Below are 19,431 nucleotides of genomic sequence, written 5' to 3'. Positions count from 1 at the left end.
ATCCCCATTCCCACCCCAGTCTGGGGCCAGCCAGAGGTGGTATTTGCCGGTTCTCCCAATTGCTCAAAATTTCCGCTACCGGTTCTCCAGAACCTGTCAGAACCTGCTGGATTTCACCAGATAGGTGGTCCTCGTTTAGCAACAGACTTGTACAGTAGCTACTCAGAGTTATGATTGTGTTGAAAAAGTAACTTCTTGACCCATCCTTGCATTGAGGACCTTCTCAGGTGTTTAAAGCCAAGGGAAGATGAAGTAAGATCTTAAGCAACGTTGCGTTTTCACTTAACGATGAGTCTTGAGTCCCAATTCTGGTTGCTAAACGAGGACCAATCTGTAAGGCAGTTTCTAGAATATTTCCTTGCTCTTCCTGTCATTGGCAGCTGCCCTTCCTGGGATGGGATCTATGACAATTCTCCATGACCAACTCGCCGTGGGACAAGAATTACACTAATATCAAAGAAATGGTGGAACAGACTCATTAAAGAAAAGATGGAAAAGGAAGGACAGAAATGAAACACGAATGGCAAATTTATTTTAAATAATTGAATGGTTAAATTGCCCTGCAGCGAGTTGGCCATGGCTGTTGTCCCATTTCACCTTGGACAGCTCGGAATCTCTATATATATAAATGGATGTTTTCTGAGGTTTTCGCGGGTGTTTGTATGTAGGTCTTTGGTTATTCGGGTTTTCTCCCGCGTAAAATTGGCAACGTTTCTTGGCTGCGATCACACACATTGCTCCTAGAAGCACGAAGCCGAGAACACCAGCCTGAAGATGACGAATGAGACTTCGTCAAAACGTTGCCAAGAAACCTCCAATTTTACGCGGGAGAAAACCCGAATAACCAAAGACCTACATAAATGGATGTGTATGTATGTTCCAGCATAACTCTGGAACGCCTCAAGCAATTTCAACCAAACGTGGTACACAGATGACTTACTCTCTGGAAAGAAATACTGTGGGGGTAAGACACTCCTAACACCCCTCTAATACGGGGTGCGTGTTCTGTTAAGATACAGCCTGTTGTGCCTTAAAATGGCTTCTACTCGACTGCCTTAAAATGGCTTCTACTGTACAGCACAGTGGAGTTGCCGTGGTAACGGCTTCACAGTACTCCACAAGGGGGCTCCTTCTGGTAAGGGGGAAAATCCAACATTAGAAATTATGTTTTGTCCGGACATTTTCAACAAGGCTTTGATTATTCTTGAGGACAAATGTATGGCCATGATCAACGTTACTGCAACTCGGCCTGCCTGCACCACTACGAGACCGACACGACGTACTTCACGCAGATTACATACGAGAAAATAACTACAATGTCGAACAGCTGAGTGCATATATCGCGGACAAGAAGCCACTTCTAAATCAAGATCAGAAAAAAAATGATCGTGGATCAGCTAGCAAAGCAACAAAGTGGTATCGTGTTACTCTTGACGTTTCTGGGGGCTCAGGGGAAACATTTCTAACTAATTTAATTCTCGCCGAACTCAGGGCTCAGGATGAAGTTGCTCTTCCTGTCTAATACAGGATTGGGATAAATAAATACCCGGGCAATGCCAGGTTACCAGATAGTTTTCTTATAAAATAAATACCCAGTGTCCTTTTGCACAAGGTGTGCGTGGTTTCCTAGATCCTCCCTTTGCCAGCTTGATAGTGCACGGACTCACACACACCGAGAGACACACGACTGAAAATGCTCATCTGAAGAAGTTGGGGGGGAGGAGATAGAGTTGTTTGCGTTTGGCGAAGGATGAGCAAAGAAAGGCCCATGCATAATTCATCTTTCGACCTTCAGCCAAGCACCGGAAAGAAATAACAGCAGTTGTATTTTTAATCCGTGCCCTCCGTCACACGGCCTCTCCTGGGCTTCCCCGCAATGCCTGGCCCACCTAGGCCAAAGCAAGCAAGGAAAGGTTTTTAAAAACACTCCGGGAAAGCGGGAAAATAATTGCGCCTTACGCCTGAGGAGGAGGAGGGAAGAGGCAGCTTGTCTGTACCAGAGAGGGAAGAAACGAGAGAGGAGTCCACCTGCCTTCTCTTGCAGGGCACCAGATGGACAGCTGGACGCTTCAGGGCAGCGTCCAGCAGCAGGCAAAGGACAGAGGATAAGGCATTTTGGCATTTCTCAACTGGACGGGGAGTTGGAGAAGTTGCATCAAGCAAAAATAGAATAGAAATAGAATAACAGAGTTGGAAGGGACCTTGGAGGTCTCCTAGTCCAACCCCGTCTAGGCAGGAAACCAGGAGTGAAATCCAGCAAGTTCTGACAGGTTCTGGAGAACTGGTAGCGGAAATTTTGAGCAGTTCAAAGAACCGGCAAATGCCATTTCTGGCTGGGCCCCGACTGGGGTGGGACCCACCAAGTCACGCCCCCGGAACCGGTAGTAAAAAAATTTGGATTTCACCACTGCAGGAAACCCTACACCACTTCAGACAAATAAGTTAGTCAACATCTTCTTAATGTTCTTTTTTTTAAAAAAAAAATGCAAAGGATCAGTTTTGAGGATTTAGACCCCCATGCTCGTATGATTATTTCCTGGGGAAGGTTCAGGGGTGTATGTCGCCCCCCCCCAAAGAGGTTAATTTAAATCAAGATTGTCCACATTCTTCGGTCCTGAACTGTTTTCCCACACAAAAAACTTGGGAGGGGAGGTGGAGTGAGTCTGCCTATCGAGATGAGGTGGACCGGTTACTTTCGTGGTGTGGAGACAATAACTTGGTCCTTAACACCAATAAGACCAAGGAGCTTATAGAATAGAATAGAATAGAATAGAATAGAATAGAATAGAATAGAATAGAATAGAATAGAATAGAATAGAATAGAATATACAGTATGGAATGGAACGGAACAGAACGGAACAGAACAGAACGAATGGAATAGAAGGAATGGAATGGAATGGAATGGAATGGAATGGAATAAAACAGAACAGAACAGAACAGAACAGAACAGAACAGAACAGAACAGAACAGAACAGAACAGAACAGAACAGAACAGAATAGAAAATACGGAATAGAACAGAACAGAACAGAACAGAACAGAATTCTATATTGGCCAAGTGTGATTGGACACACAAGGAATTTGTCTTTGGTGCATATGCTCTCAGTGTACATAAAATAAAATATAGCGGACTATAGAAGGAATAGATCAGACATCCAGCTCTTGCTTATCAATGGAGACCAGTGGTGGGTTACCCCCGGTTCGGACCGGTTCGCAAGAACCAGTAGTAAAACCGGAGGGAGGCTCCGCCCACTGACCCGGACGCCATCCTAGGTGATCTGCGGATGTGCAGAAGAGCGTGCACAGGCAGGATGCGAACCGGTAGTAAAGTTAAGTAGAACCCACCGGTGATGGAGACCGAGTGGCCAGTTTTAAGTTTCTGGGTTGTTATCATAAAAAGAGGACCTGACCTGGGGCGCTCACATTGCAGCACTGGTCAAAAGGGCCCAGCAGAGATTATACTACCCGAGACTTCTCAGGAAACAACAACTGAATAGAAAACTGCTGGTGACCACCTACCACTGCACCATAGAGAGCATCTTAACTTAGTGCACCTGTGTATGGTTTGCCAATTGCACAGTGGCAGATAGGACAGCGCTCCAGATAGTTAACGTCATTACCCAGAGGATCATGGGATGCCTTCTCCCCTCTTTGGAAGAGCTTTATAGCTCCCGCTGCCTTAAGAAAATTCAAAACATTCTTAAAGATCCATCTCATCCTGAGCAACCTTTTATTTTATTTTTTTTGAACTATTACCATCTGGCAGCCGGTACAGGATAATAAAAACAAGGACAAATAGGCTGAAAAACAGCAAAGGTAGAATAGAATAACAGAGCTGGAGATCTTCTAGCCCAACCCTCATCTTCTACCCCAGGGCAGTAACTATATTGAATTCTACTATATAGTGCAATATGAATGCAACATCAGGGGTTTTCAATTCAATTGTATAGAATGTGAAGGATGTGCGTTTGTGTTTTATTTTTATAGTTATGATGTACACTGAAGATGGCATTTAATTTCGTTGTACGAGGTGCAGTGACAATAAACTAAACTAAACTAAACTGGAAGATAATTAACATTCCCAGAATTATACCCTGGCGTTTAATCTCTTTTACACAGAGTATAAATCCAGTAAATTCCTTCCCTGGGTGCTGCTGCCTGGGGACAGGGGGAGCAAGGAAATATTCAGGAAACCGCCTAACAGACGGTCCTTGTTTAGCAACCAGAATTGGGACTCGCCACTATGGCCGTTAAGTGAAAGTTTGCAAAGAGGAATTTTTTTGGGATGCCAAGCAAATCGGTGCACGGCCTACTTATCAACCGAGGGTTTGATAAGCCAAGGAAATTCTGCTCCCCATTTGAGGTCGTAAGGAGAGGACTAGCTGCACGATCATTAGAGCAAAGGAGAAACTGGAGTTTGCACATGTTCATTTCCGAGAAAAAGATTTGCTGCCATCCCTCTGATGAAAACGAAAAGCCGGAGCGTTGAAGAATTTAATATTGGATTCTCTCTGCGGCAGAAGACAAGTGAACCGAACGTCAGCTACAAAGGATGTGCCACTTAGCCGAGATGACGGATGGCAGGGACCCTGATTTGACACCGATTTATCTCCCCTTATTAGCCTTTCGTCAACCAAAGCCCTCCCCACCTGCTCATCCTATGAAGTTCCACCGAAGTCCCCGGAGCCTCGGGTGCGTGCCCCCCTCCCAGCCGGCCTCCTCCACAACGCCCTCCAAAAACCTCCATCAGGGACTCTGACCTCAATTTGAGAACAGAGAGCTTCGTTGGCCCGAATCTGCCACTTTTCAGCCTCCATTCCCTCGCTCGTGTCACTCGGACTAATTTCGACTCCGGTGGACAGGAGCAGGGCTGGCCAAGGTTGCAGGAGAAACCCACTCAAAGGGTCAGTGGTTCATCCCTTTGCATTTTTCCCCCTTGCCGTTCTTTTTTTTTTTCTCGCACAGTTGACTTTACGACTGTCTGGAGCTGGGAAATTACACCCTAGGTCCTAAGTCGAGGGACGCCACGTTGAGGGCCAACTCAATTTTATGACATTTATTTTCGTGGCAGTGGTTAAGCGAAGATCATGTTTGTACAGCGAACTCATTGTCCACAAGCCCCCCCCCTTTTTTTTGCTAGACACCAAAAAAAAGGGGCATAAATAAGTGTCACGTTGATGTAGAGTAGAGTAGAGTAGAAAGGGAATAGAATGGAATGGAATGGAATGGAATGGAATGGAATAGAATAGAATAGAATAGAATAGAATAGAATAGAATAGAATAGAATAGAATGGAATGGAATGGAATGGAATGGAATGGAATGGAATGGAATGGAATGGAATGGAATGGAATGGAATGGAATGTAGTAGAATAGGGAATAGAGAATAGAAAAGAATAGACTAGAATAGGGAATAGAATAGAATAGGGAGTAGAGTAGAGTAGAGTAGAGTAGAGTAGAGTAGAGTAGAGTAGAGTAGAATAGAATAGAAATAGCAATTTCAATTTGCAGAGTTTTCCTATTTTAAATTATTTTCCTATTTGTCTTTCTACGCTCTGTAAACCGCCCGGAGTTGCCCTACAGAGCTTAAAAATGGAATGAACCAACAAACAAACCGTAGTTTAAACAAACCTGGTCTCTTTCCCATCAGTGATGGAACCTAGCTGAGTTCCCTAAAGGGACACCCAGCCGGTCAATGCGAGAATTCCTTGAGAAAACCGCTGGCCAGATGTGGTTTTTGTTTTTGTTTTTTTGTTTTGCATTGCCCTTCATTTCTCCCTTCTGCATCCTGGTTTGTTGAGAAGGAGCTGGCTCCCTTTCATCCATCATCCCCCCTCGGCAGCTCTCTCAGACAAGCCCAGGCTTCTGGTTTTCCGAGCCGAACAATATCGCAGACACAAAAATCGTTGAATTGCCGGTGACGGATGGCGTGAATGATTAATTTCCTATGCCAAAGTCCAGAGAAAGCCAAGATCTGGACATCAGCAGCTGGGCACCCGGGGGCTCCTTCTTTCCACACGCTCCTGCTGAACCCCCCCCAATCCCCAGGACGAAGGGTAAGCCCCAAGGCCGCTGACCACAGCAGAGAAGCCTGGACGGATGGATGGATGGATGGATGGATGATTTTGACAGTTAACGATCGTGCCACGAGGTTTTGGCAGTGCCCACCTTATTAGACAAAAGGTGTCAAGCCAACATCTTCATTAGCCAGGGTCTCCTGCTGGAAAGGATGTTGATTTGATACTGAGATATATCAAGATTGCCGGCGTTTGATAGCAATATTTGGGGCAGGATGAGACCTAACGTAGGCAGTAATTTCTGCTTGGAAAAAATAAATAAATCCCAGCTGGCTTTGAAGCATTTAAGAGGGGGATTTTTTAAAAATATCCTTCAAAAATGAATCCCCCCCCCTTTTTTTTTTTAATTTGATTTATATGCCGCCCTTCTCCGGAGACTCAGGGCAGCTTACAATGCGTTAAGCAATAGCCTTCATACTTTTGTATATTTTTTTATACAAAGTCAGCTTATTGCCCCCACAAACCGGGTCCTCATTTTACCTACCTTAGAAAGGATGGAAGGCTGAGTCAACCTTGAGCCTGGTGAGATTTGAACTTGCAGTAATTGCAGGCAGCTGATGTTAATAACTGTTAATAACGGTGCTTTAGTCTGCCGCGCCACCAGGCTCTTTATCCCTTGTCCTACCGCTGTCCAAGTCCTCGACTTACGCCCACAATTGAACCCAAAAACCTCCGTTGCTAAGTGAGACATTCATTAAGTGAATTTTGCTCCACTTTGCGACCCTTCTCGCGGCCGTTAAGCGAATCACCCACCGTTGTTAAAAGTTAGTGACGCCGTTGTTAAGTCAATCGGACTTCCCCATCGACGTTGCTTGTCAGAAGGTCCCAAAAAGGGGGAGAGAGAGAGAGAGAGAGAGATTTTTCTGACCTAGGCTTCCTTAGATTGTCCTTAAAGCACAATCTTAGTCCCGCAAAACCTCTTTTATTTATACGACTGTAAATTACTTCCATAGGAAGGTTATCAACACCCACCTATCTCACGTGGAACGCTGCCAAAGAGCTAATTTCCAGACGCAGGGAAAGGCCAAACTTGGCACAGAGTCACAAACAGAACTTTCAACTCTTGATTCGGCCAGATGAACTAATTGCTTCCTGCAAAAGCTCACATCCCGTTCGCTCTTCTTTTATGTCTTATGGGAGGGGCCAATCATCTCCAAGCCTTACTCCCAAGTTGACCCTGTTTTCTTAATTGTTCTTGTTGTCTGGCAGCTCTGTGCATGCGCACACTGGGAACAGGCTCCCGCTGTTCTTCTGCCTCGCTGCTGTCAGACTCCGGAGGCTGCATGTAACGATCAGATGGCCTTGGCCCCCTCTCTGCCTTCGATGCAGAGCCCTCGTACGAGCTTTCCCCAGCCCCCAGGACTGGCCCATGTTCCTCCCCAACCTCCTCACTGTCCAACTCTGCTGCCAGCTCCGCTAGCTGCCGGCGGGCCACAACACACCCAGTCGAAGACAGCCTTCATGCCAAAGCTAATCGTTATCGGACCACTGCTTTCTGGTGAATACAATAGCAGGGCTGAATTAACGCAACTTACTAAAACATTAACAAAAAAAAAAAAAAAGGATATTAAATGTGGGTTATTGGAGCTGTGTGTCTATTTTGCTGACTTCAGAGATAAGAGGGGAGGCGAAGATGGGCACAGAGGTAATTAACCTGTGTTTGTTTTCCCTTCTATGGAATGTTTTTTTTTTTCCAGTAGAAAACAAACTTATTATGGCTGTTTAGGAAGAAAAAGGCAGCCCAGATCTTCCATCGCCAGTGAGAAACGGTGCTGCTTCCATCCTCTGACCTCCAAAACTAGCCTGACGATTTTAAAAATCAGAGCTGACCCGTTCTCCTTTCTGAGAAGGCAGGAAAACGTCGGAAGGACAGGATTGCCGAATGCCAGGTCCAGTGGAAAGAATGAACAGCCCTCAAAAAACAAAAAATGAATTTCCGAGCGCCGTTTGGCAACTCAAACCAATTTCCTGAAGACTCAGGAAACAAGGAGAGTTTCCCAGGTTTTAAGAGGGCTGCAAAATATACAGGGCAGGTTGCTTTTGGCTATAACCAATGTATCATTTCCATCGTATTTTGCAATGCATCTGTCTGCGAGGTTTTGTTCAAAAGAAGAGGCTGCAAGGACCCAGGTTTAATGAAAGGGTTTAGACACTTGTGGGAATCCAGCCTAAGAGACTAGAATATTTTTTTTCCAAGTCAGCGTCTTTTAAATGCTTCTCATCAACAGCACATCCTATTCTCAGGATGTTTATTATTTTTTTTTTTTGGACTTAGTGTTGTGGCCCGCCGGCAGCCAGTGGAGCTGGCAGCAGAGTCGGACAGTGAGGAGGTTGGGGAGGTACATGGGCCAGTCCTGGGGGCTGGGGAAAGCTCGGACGAGGGCTCTGTGTCAGAGGCAGATAGCAGTGAAGTAGAGGAACAGCTGGAGCCCATTCCCAGTGTGCGCGTGCGCAGAGCTGCCAGAAGACAAGAACAACTCAGAAAGCAGGGTCGACTCCGGAGTAAAGTCCCACCTTGGAGATGATTGGCCCCTCCCATAGGAAACAAAAGAGGAGCGAACGGGGAGGGGGCTTTTGCAGGATACAATTCATTTGTTCCGTCACTCTCACAGACTCTGTGCCAAGTTTTGCCTTGCATTGTGTTTGGAAACTAGTTAAATGGCAGCTTTCCAAGCGAGATAAGGTCTGTGTTGATAAATATTCCTCTGAAAGACTGTTTGCCAGGCCTTGCTGACTGTAAATGAAAGGAATTCACAGTCGTGTAAATAAAAGAGGTTTTGCCGGGACCAAGACTCTGCTTCCTGCTTTTTAAGGGAGCCTAGGTCAGAACACTTAGCATCGCCTGGTGGTCACCCATCCAAGCAGAGCGGAGCTGCTGAGCTGCTGCGCCTGGAATGAGGACAGGTCCACAACACCACAAATGAGGCGACAAGATCAGAGACAACATCAGGCCACACCCTGTGGGCTTTGTCTAAAAATGAGTCATTTTTTCAGAAACTTAAGGACTAGCATCTTGAAGAGTTGGTCCAGGTTCAATTCTTGGCCAACCAGCCATTGCTTTCTGAAATCCAGGAGCGCTCGGCAATGAACTGAATATCTCAACAGCCACTTTTTAAACGTTTCAGAGTGCAAAATACATAACCGAAAAGCTGCGGGCACGGCACACGTCGTGTGGTTCCTTTCTGAAGATGATGGAACGGCTGCCTCCCTACTCTACATCGGTTTCATTTTTCTTCATTGGTTTGGGGGAAGGGGGGAGAGGGAAGAGACAGGCTGCAAAGTGATTGATCCTCAAGGGTTAAAAATGGAACCTCCAGAAGCAGAGGCAGTTGATTTGCAAAGATCTAGGTCAGGGGTGTCAAACTGGATTTCTTGGAGGGCAGGATCAGCATTGTAATTGTCCTCCGTGGGGGAAAACTGGGGGGAGAAGGAGACAGGATGGACGCCCCCTTGCAGCACCCTGTCGACCGAATCGGGGTGCAGCAGGGGGCCATGGGCAGCCCCCGTGTGCCCCGTTTTTGGCCTGGACGGCCTCCTGCAGCACCCTGTTGGCCAAAACAGGCTGTGCGGCAGTGATGGGTTGCCTCCAGTTCGGACTGGTTCGCAAGAACTGGTAGTAAAACTGGCGTGAGGCTCCGCCCACTGACCCCGACGTCATCAGAAAGCTTCTGATGAAACATATGAAACACAAAACATATGAAGAACGGTTGCTGGAACTGGGTATGTCTAGTTTAATGAAAAGAAGAACTAGGGGAGACACGATAGCAGTCTTCCAATATCTCACGGGTTGCCCCAAAGAAGAGGGAGTCGAACTATTCTCCAAAGCACCTGAGGGCAGGACAAGAAGCAATGGGTGGAAACTAACCAAGGAGAGAAGCAACTTAGAACTAAGGAGAAATTTCCTGATAGTTAGAACAATTAATAAGTGGAACAACTTGCCTGCAGAAGTTGTGAATGCTCCAACACTGGACAGTTATTAAGAAGATGTTGGATAACCATTTGTCTGAAGTGGTGTAGGCTTTCCTGCCTGTGCAGGGGGCTGGACTAGAAGACCTCCAAGGTCCCTTCCAACTCTGTTATTCTATTTCCTTCTGCGCATACGTAATAAAGGTAAGTAGAACCCATCCCTGCCGTGCGGGGTCGCCTGCGGGCTCCCCATGCCCTGTTTTGGCTGGCAGGGTGCTGCCGGAGGACATCCAGGCCGAAAACAGGCCATGCAGAGGCTGCCGGCGGCCTGTTTTTGCTAGCAGAAACACCGCAGGCTGGTCCTTTGCTATCTTTAGGCTGGCCCTGCAGGCCGGGTCTAAGCACCGTGCGGCCCGGATCCAGCCCCAGAGTTGGACAGTGAGGAGGTTGGGGAGGAACTTGGGCCAATCCTGGGGTCTGGGGAAAGCTCGGACGAGGGCTCTGCATTGGAGGCAGAGAGGAGGCCAAGGCCATCTGATAGGTATGTGCAGCCTCTGGAGTCTGACAGCAGCGAGGTAGAAGAACAGCGGGAGCCTGTTCCCAGTTTGACACCCCTGATCTAGGGTAAGAAAAACCAAGCACGTTGGAGAACCTGCCAGACGAAATATCTTTTAGTTTTCACACGCAGCCGGACTCCCGACTTCGTAAAGGCAGCAAGGAGCCCAAGGAGCTGAAAGACAATGATGCCTGCTTGTGTAATTGTATTGACACTTTAATGAATCTCCACGTATTTTACGCAAACCGTTATTGTCTCCTGGAAGATTTGATAATGGCCTGTGACTGATGTAAAATGCTCAGGTTTGAGAGACAGGGACGGGGACAGGGGATGACAACAGGGACGGGGGGTGGTGCACGCAGCCCCCTCCTCGTTCCCCCCTCCTCTTTCTCTCCTCGCTGCTGCTGCCACCGCCGTCAAGCCGAAGCAACCGGGCAAGAAATGGATGGGGTGGGGGAGTGGAGAGACAGCTTAATCTGGAGCCATCTTTTTAAGAAAAAAAAGGAATGCTACATGCATTTAATGTCTAATTAGGGGGGTAAGGAAAAAAAATAAGCTGTGGAAATCATGTACATCTGGTAATAGTGCTTCTCCGAAGGCAGCAGCAATGGAGATGACCCTATTTCAAGGTTGAGTTGCTAAGAATATAATTGAAAGCTGAAAATGAAATGAAATCAGGGAGTCTATCAAAGCATCGGATCCGGACTGAACGGAGCCGGGGAATAGCACCGCGCGATTCTATCCCAGCGTTTTCCCCATGACGGGCGGTTCCTTAGACGGACTCCCAATTCGGTTGGAATAATGCATCAGCCGTTCTGATTTTCCTTCTCAAAGTTCTGCAGTTTAGTGATAATTTGGGGGGGTGGGGGGGCCCTTCCTGCAAACTCAGGACGGCCCAACCACAGGTGGGATTCAAAAATTTTAGCAACCGGTTCTCTGCCCGGTTGCTGGGTGGGCGTGGCCTACTCGGCCTCCTGCGCCATGGCAGAGGGGCGTTTTTGCCCTCCCCAAGCTCTGGAGGATTCTTTTGAACCTCCGGGAGGGTGAAAACGGCTTCCCCCGGGCTCTGGAGGCCAGAAACGGGACCATTTCCAGACTTCCGGGAGGTCTCCCAGAGCCTCCACATGGCCGCTGTACTTACCTGGCATCTAAAAACGGGCCACGTGGAGACTCCTGGGAGGGGCCTGGTGAGGTGGGCGGGGCCAGCCAGTCCTTGCAACTATCGGTTCGGCAAACCAGATGTAAATTTAGCATCCGATTCACCCGAACTGGTCCGAACTGGCTGAATCCCATCCCTGGGCCCAACTCAACCCTCCTGGGGTGCACGTTCCTTCATCGCAATGCCCGTTCCATGGGACACCTGCCCGGTTCCGTCCCTGCTTGGGATCAGGATTTTTTTTTTTAAAAAAATCTGAATTTATCGATAGGAGTCTCCTATTGATCGGCTGAACGATCGCTGCCATCCTCACGATCCTGTCCTGTGTATCTCACACGCAGGGAGACCGACGGTTATTTATGGGTCTGCTTCTCCGCTTCGGGTTTATTCCCCCTTAAAAGCCGCTCCCTCCTTTTCCTGGGAAGATCCTGCCTTGGGAAACTTTGCAGGAGAAATGTGAAAATGATAAAATAAAAGCAGAGATGCCCTCGGATCTCGGAGAGCCCAGCAAACCCAGCGGAGGTGATCTTTGCACCTCCCGTGCTGGAGCGGTTGGCACCAGGGTATCCACTAAGGGGCAATAACTGCATTTTTTTTTTTTTTGGCTTGAGAATTTTCCTGGCATCTAATAAAACGGTCAACTTTCGAACCAAGCCCAGTGGGAATAACCAAGACCAGAGCTTGTCGTTGAGCTGGACTAGGAAGGGTTTTCTACCACTTTATTTCTGCCCCCAATATATACAGATTTTTATTTGTACAGTTTAATAATATACAGAACTTTTATATTAAGAGAGTGTGTGTGTCTCTATATATATTTGTAGGTAGGATATTCACACAGGGGGTACACCAAACCCATATGTCTCTCCTGGGGAGGGTGGGGGGGGGATTCAACTGTCCCCTCCAAAACCTGCAGGGAGTGTGCAATTTTCCTATGAAACCTGAAAACGTTCACGGAAAGAAAATCGGAAGTCTTAGCTCGAGTCAAGATCGGCGGTGCGAAAAAGAGGTGGGGTCAACTTCAGAGTTGACAGGTGGCAAACACCGCTGGGTGAGAAGGGGATTTGGAGACTATGAAATCGGTAAAAACCTGGGGGGCTCCAACTAGAGGGGTACCCCGATAGCCACACGTCCCCCACCGGAGGTCCCCGTCGTCCACCGTTCAATGCCGAAAACGGAAAAGACGGGAAAAGCGAAACCGACAGCGCTATAAAATCAACGGGATTTGCCACAGGAGTAACGTACTGTCGCTTTCGCTGCTCGACGGAGCCCGGCCGTTGACGTTGAAGTTGCGGTAGCCCCTTCCTCCCGAAATCACGGCCAGGGAAGAAATCTCCTTCCGGTGAGACTCCTTCGCGCACGACCGGCTTCGCACCCAAATGTCCGGATCGTCCGCCATTTCGTAGATGGAGCCGTCTTCCTCGGTGTGTTCGAGAGAATTCCCGCCGGCCGGCGAAGGCGTGTCCCTCACAGAGAGCAACTGCCCGGGTAGGTGAGTTGTGGATCGGAGTCGGTATTGCAAAAGGATGCCCTTTTTACGGATTTCCCGGGTGGAGGAACTGTCCGGGGCAGACACGTCGGAGGAGCGAGTGCCCGGGTTGGGGTGCGCGTCATCTGCCAATGGCACTCCGTCTGCGGTCGCTCCATCCTCTTTGTCGCTCTTCAAGACCTCGGGGGCCAGAGTGCTGAATGCCACCGCCAGGAAGTCAACGGGGCCGCAGTGGCCATTGAGAGAGACCATCCCCTTCCCTGGGCAATGAAGAGAAGGCTTTTGATTAAATAGAAAGGCTGCTAGAGATTGGATCCACAGCCATGCAAGCCGAAGCCGGAGAGATTTGGGAAGGAAAGTCATTTCTCCAAAACGCAGAGAAATTCGCTTGTATCTCTGAGCGGATGTGCCAAAGACCCATGCAGAAGAGAAGGAGAAAGGAAAGGAAAAAGAGGAAGACAAAGAGAGAGGGAGAGGAAGAAGGAAAAAAAAGGGAACGAGATGGAACAGAGAAAGAGATAGAGAAAGAGAGATAGAGATAAAAAGATAAAGATATAGAGAAGGAGAAAGAGATATAGAGAAAGAAAGCGAAAGAAGGAAAGGAATAGAGAAAGAGAGAGAGATAAAGATAAGTGTTGTATCTATGATTCTTGACGAATATATTTTATTTTTTCTTTATGTACACTGAGAGCTTATGCACCAAAGACAAATTCCTTGTGTGTCCAATCCCATTTGGCCAATAAAGAATTCAATTCAGTTCAGTTCAGTTCAGTTCAGTTCAGTTCAGTTCAGTTCAGTTCAGTTCAGTTCAGTTCAGTTCAGTTCTGTTCTGTTCTATTATTCTATTCTATTCTATTCTATTCTATTCTATTCTATTCTATTCTATTCTATTCTATTCTATTCTATTCTATTCTATTCTATATAGAGAAGGAGAAAGAGATATAGAGAAAGAAAGAGAAAGGGAAAGAGATAGATAGAGAGACCGAGATATAGATATAAAGAGGTAGAGCTAAAGAGACAGAGATAAAGAGGAAGGAAGGAAGGAAGGAGAGATGGGATGGATAGATGGAAAGGAAGGAGGGAAAGGAAGGTGGGAGGGAGGCAGGGAGGCAGGAAGGAAGGAGAGGTATGGTGGATGGGAGGAAGGAAGGAAGGAAGGAAGGAAGGAAGGAAGGAAGGAAGGAAGGAAGGAAGGAAGGAAGCAAGGAAGGAAGGAAGGAAGGAAGGAAGCAAAAGAGACCATTCCACCATCAGAATCCAGGACGCTCCAAATCGATCCTTCCGCGAGATCAAATCTGTGAGAATCCCTCGCCACAAAGGGGAGTAAGTAAACTCAGGTGGGGAGGGGGGGTCTTGCAAGCCAAGCCAGGAAACATTTAAAAAACTGGGTTATCATAAGAGGCTTCAGCGTCCTTCAGTCTCCGTTCTCTGTGATCAAGGTGGCCTCTTCTGCCTTACCTGTGATTTTGGGGATCCCCTCCAACTTGGGCACTGGCAAGAGGACCAGAATGCCTTGGTCGGTGCCAATCCAGAGCAGGCCCTGGCAGATGAGGAGGCTGGTGACTCGGACATTCTTCTGCCCTGCAGAACAAAAGAAGAGCCCTCTTGAAAGAAATCATCCCGAATCAGCAGTCCTCAATTTACGACCGTATTTGAAATTGGAACTTCCATCGCTAAGCGAGTCACGCCCAATGTTATGATTTTTTTGCTACGGTCATTAAGCAAGTCGCACCGTGGTTGTGAAGTGAATCTGCTTCTCCTATTCACTCTGCTTGTCGGAATCTGGCTAAGTCACAACTGGCGATCCATGTGACCTTGGCACATCGTCATCAATACATGTAGTCCTCGACTTACAACCGTTCGTTTCGTGACCGTTGGAAGTGACAACAGCACTGGAAAAAAGGGACTCAGGATGGTTTTGCACAATGGGGCAAAGCTCACTTAACAACTGTCCCGCTTAGCAGAAGAAATTTTGGGCTCAATTGTGGTCGTCAGACGAGGACTGCCTATACCAGAGTTGTCAAACTCAAGGTCTGCGGCCCGCATCCAGCCAACGGGGCAACTGGCCCGAGAGGCTGCCTGGAAACATCGAAGGACCAGCCCACGGTGCCTCTGCCAGTGAAAACAGAGCTCGGGAGGGTTTTTTTAAAAAGCTGCTCATATTTTTAAAAATGCAGACAGGGATCCGTCGATGTTGGCTGCGAATCCAGATATCAGAACAAGAAAGAAAGAAAGAAAGAAAGAAAGAAAGAAAGAAAGAAAGAAAGAAAGAAAGAAAGAAAGAAAGGAAGGAAGGAAGGAAGGAAGGAAGGAAGGAAGGAAGGAAGGAAGGAAGGAAGGAAGGAAGGAAGGAAGGAAGGAGAGAGAGATTTTATAGAGATAGATAGAGATAGATAGATAGATAGATAGATAGATAGATAGATAGATAGATAGATATACATGGATGGATAGAGAGATATAGAGATAGATAGATAAAAAGATAGAAAAACAGAGATAGATGATAGATGATATAGATAGAGATAGATAGATAGAGATAGATAGATAGTGATAGATATAGAGATAGATTGATTGAGATAGATGGAGAGATAGATAGAGAGAGAGATGATAGATAGATAGAGATGATAGATAGAGATGATAGAGATAGAGATAGATGATAGAGAGATAGTGGGAGAGAGAGAGAGAGAGAGAGAGAGATGATAGTTAGAGATAGATAGATAATAGAGAGAGATAATGATTGATAGATAGATACGATAGATAGATAGAGATAGATGATAGAGATAAGAGATAGAGATAGATGATAGATAGATAAATAGATGATAGATAGATAGAGAGAGAGAGAGAGAGAGAGATAGGGAGAGAGAGAGAGAGAGAGATGATAGAGATAGATGATAAATAGATAGATAGAGATAGATGATAGATAGTTAGAGATAGATAGATGATAGAGAGATAGGGAGAGAGAGAGAGAGAGATGATAGAGATAGATAGAGATGATAGAGATAGATAGATAGATAGATAGATAGATAGATAGCTAGATAGATAGATAGATAGATAGATAGATAGATAGACAGACAGACAGACAGGCAGGCAGGCAGGCAGGCAGACAGAGGTAGGTAGGTAGGTAGGTAGGTAGGTAGGTGTGGAGTTTTTTCCCCCCAATCTAATCTGTCTAATTAGAAACGATGACCAACTGGGTTTGGATGTTGTTTGAACCGTCTGGCAAAGCCGAGGGGAAAAAACCCGGGAGCCCAGCCGCAGGAAAATGATATTTCAGATCAATCAACCCTCCGCAGGGCCCAGAAGACGTCGGTTGCGAATGCGTTGTGACCTTTCCTTGTTTATTTATAGCCCCAACTCTAGCAAGAGGCTTAGAAATTTTATAATGAAAAAGCTAATAATAATAAAAAAAAAAAAGAAATCCAGCCCTGGGAAGCCTCTTTGGGGGAAGAAAAGAATAAAATAAAATAAAATAAAAGCACCAGCAACATAAAGACTGAACCGTCTTCATCACCTTGCAGGTTGAAGTCCCTGAGCATGCACAGAGTTCCCTCTGGGACTCCTATCCACCCCCCCATCTTGGAAAAAAAAGAGCCTGGTTTTTTTCCCCATGTTCCTCTCCATCTTTGATGGTGCATTTTTACTTGCAAATTAACAATGGGGCTGGGGAAAAAAAAAAACAACAGGAGAATTTGGAGGTGGGGAAGGAAGTAAAATCAGTAATTAAGTGATTTAAAGTAAAAGCAGGAAGAATCTCAGTGGGAGGGAAGGGAGATTTTTAATTCTGTTATTTTGAGCCTCTGGGGAAGGTGCTGGATTAGGAACGGGGGAGTCCTGGATTCAAATCCCGCCTCTCCCTCCCTCTCCCTCCCTCCCTCTCTCTCTCTCTCTCTCTCTTCCCCACTCCCTCCCTCCCTCCCTCTCTCTCTCTAAATCTTGAGCTCCTGAATCAAAGCCAGGATCTCTAACGAAGAAATATTCAGGTTGTGAACTAACAGCAAGATGGATTTGGGAATACAGGTAGTCCTCGCTTAGTGACCGCAATTCCATTGTAAAGTGAAGCCGCGGCTGTGCTTATGACCTTCCTCTGTGCTTATGACCTTCCTTCCTGCAAAGCTTATAAACGCAAGGATAGGTCATCCGGTTGCTTTTTTTTTTTCCATCGCTGTCACAACTGCAAGCGGTCACTAAACGAGGCAGCTGCTAAACAAGGACTACCCATTTTATATATATATATATATATATATATATATATACACATGTCTTCCTGCACGTCCCTTTCTTCTGAAGGATTTTTTTTTCTCATCGCTGTCACGACTGCAAGCGGTCACTAAACGAGGCAGCTGCTAAACGAGGACTACCCATTTTGTCTTTTATATATACATGTCTTCCTTTCTTCTGAAGGATTTATTTTGGTCTCATCCCAAGGCTGGAATACTTCCCTCCCACTCACCCCACCCCTGGACAAAATTTTATAGTTGGTAAATTAGGGGCGAAGGTTCCATCGGCCTACCTTGAAGGGCTGTTCTGAGGATAAAAGGGAAGATCATCTATTTATCTTTGAATCTTTAGACACCTCTGAATTCAGCAGCAGAATTTTGAAACGCTCCTATCCCCTTTTTTTCACCCCCAAAAATCAAAGAGGAAGGGAGGAGAGTCCCGGAGACCAATAAATATTTTACCCGCAGACTTGAAAGCTCCAATGTCAGACAAATCAGCCAATATACAAATTTAAAAAGGGGCTCTTCTGTTATGCAGAAGCCGTTATTAATGGCCTGCCTAGTTAAAAAGGATGAGGGAGCTTAAGTTCAAAAAATACATTAATACAGGAATACTTACACCGCAGAAGCAGAGGGGCCACGATTAAATTTTAAAAAATACGGCTCTGGTGTGACATTTTTTATTTTATTTTTTTTTTAAAGGGGAGAAAAAAAATAAAAACCACGAAACTCTTTATACAAGTGATGCATTTAGCACTAATTATACAATTACTTCTTGCTAAGGAGTGGGAAAGAGAGAAGGGAAGGGAAGGGAAGGGAAGGGGGGAAGGAAAAGATTAATGAAGAATTTACAGTGGCTTTAATCGGCCATTTTTTCCCCACACCACTTCGTGCTGCCGAATTGAAAATTCTCCCTCCTTCGTGCCAGCCTGGGAGCGTGCCCAGCCTGGCATTTGCCACTTGGGGGGCACCTTATGTATTTTCTGGGTGCCTATTTCGAGTCCTTATTAAAAGAGAAGGAGTTGGATGAACCAGCGCATAAATTCCGGAAAATAGACTGGAAAAAAAATGGAATAGAATGGAATGGAATGGAATGGAATGGAATGGAATGGAATGGAATGGAATGGAATAGAATAGAATAGAATAGAATAGAATAGAATAGAATAGAATAGAATAGAATAGAATAGAAGTCTTTCCCAATTAATACATTTTTAGGAACAGAAATAAATTTTGGGGAGCTTCCTCACACACACACAAACAGTGGCTAGGCTGATGTAGGATTGAAATTGGGGAGATTTGGGGTGGGGGGTGGTGATTGATACCTGGGCATTTACCTGTACAGGTAAGATAGCATCTCATCATCTGCCACGTTGTAAAAAAATACCCATTGTGTTTGTTGAGAGACTCTTTTTTTAGGTGTGTAAATGCAGCAATCTAGAATAATTTTCCACCAATGGTGGCGTTGGGAGGTCTGCCAGAGGTCATCTAGTCCAGCCCTCTGCTGTGCGCGGGGAAACCAATTCGAATATCCGTACGAGATGGAGAAAAAGAACAGAATATTCTCAGATCTTACGGGAACAACCTGTTTCTTACATTTCAGCGAATACTAGGTAGCAGAAGAGAATTCCGGAGCCACCTAACTCTGTACAGGTAGTCCTCGACTTATGGCCAGCTGTTTAGCGACCATTTGAAGGTTATTGCAGACTCTCCCAAAACCTACTTATGAACTGGTTCCTGAGTTCTGATCACGTTCCTAAGTTCTGACATCTACCACCAATCCCTGGTAATCGGATAACCCAGAGGTCTTCAAATGTGGCAGCTTTAAGACTTGTGGACTTCAACTCCCAGAATTCTTAAAGCTGCCATGTTTGAAGATCTCTGAGGTAACCGCATTTTGACTTGAGATTTATGTTTTTGCTGGAAAGTGGCTTAATGACCATGTGTTTTGTTTTGTTTTTTTCCTTAACTGCTGCAAGTAGTTCATAAAATTGGGCCCAGTCAAGCGATGACCCACTTTACGACCGGGCTCAATCATGGTTG

General features: G+C 46.1%; 1 protein-coding gene across 4 annotated transcripts in view; it reads right to left on the bottom strand.

The window, feature by feature from the left end:
* Positions 1-12,391: 12,391 nt before the first annotated feature.
* ARHGEF10L (Rho guanine nucleotide exchange factor 10 like) overlaps positions 12,392-19,431 on the bottom strand; it is an 88,369-nt gene continuing 81,329 nt past the window's right edge. For all 4 annotated transcript variants that reach the window (XM_070956254.1, XM_070956251.1, XM_070956252.1 and 1 more), the window contains 2 exons: positions 14,636-14,758; positions 12,392-13,437 (listed from right to left, as the gene is read on the bottom strand). In XM_070956254.1, coding sequence (XP_070812355.1) covers positions 12,896-13,437; positions 14,636-14,758 — 665 coding nt within the window. In that variant the 3' untranslated portion in view covers positions 12,392-12,895. The remainder of the gene's footprint in view (positions 13,438-14,635; positions 14,759-19,431) is intronic.

The sequence above is a fragment of the Pituophis catenifer genome, unplaced genomic scaffold (assembly GCF_029215685.1).
Source record: "Pituophis catenifer annectens isolate HBS135680 unplaced genomic scaffold, rPitCat1.0.hap2 SCAF_18, whole genome shotgun sequence".
NCBI lineage: Eukaryota > Metazoa > Chordata > Lepidosauria > Squamata > Colubridae > Pituophis > Pituophis catenifer.
Note: the sequence above shows the minus strand (reverse complement) of the source record. Positions and strands in the feature narration are given on the sequence as shown.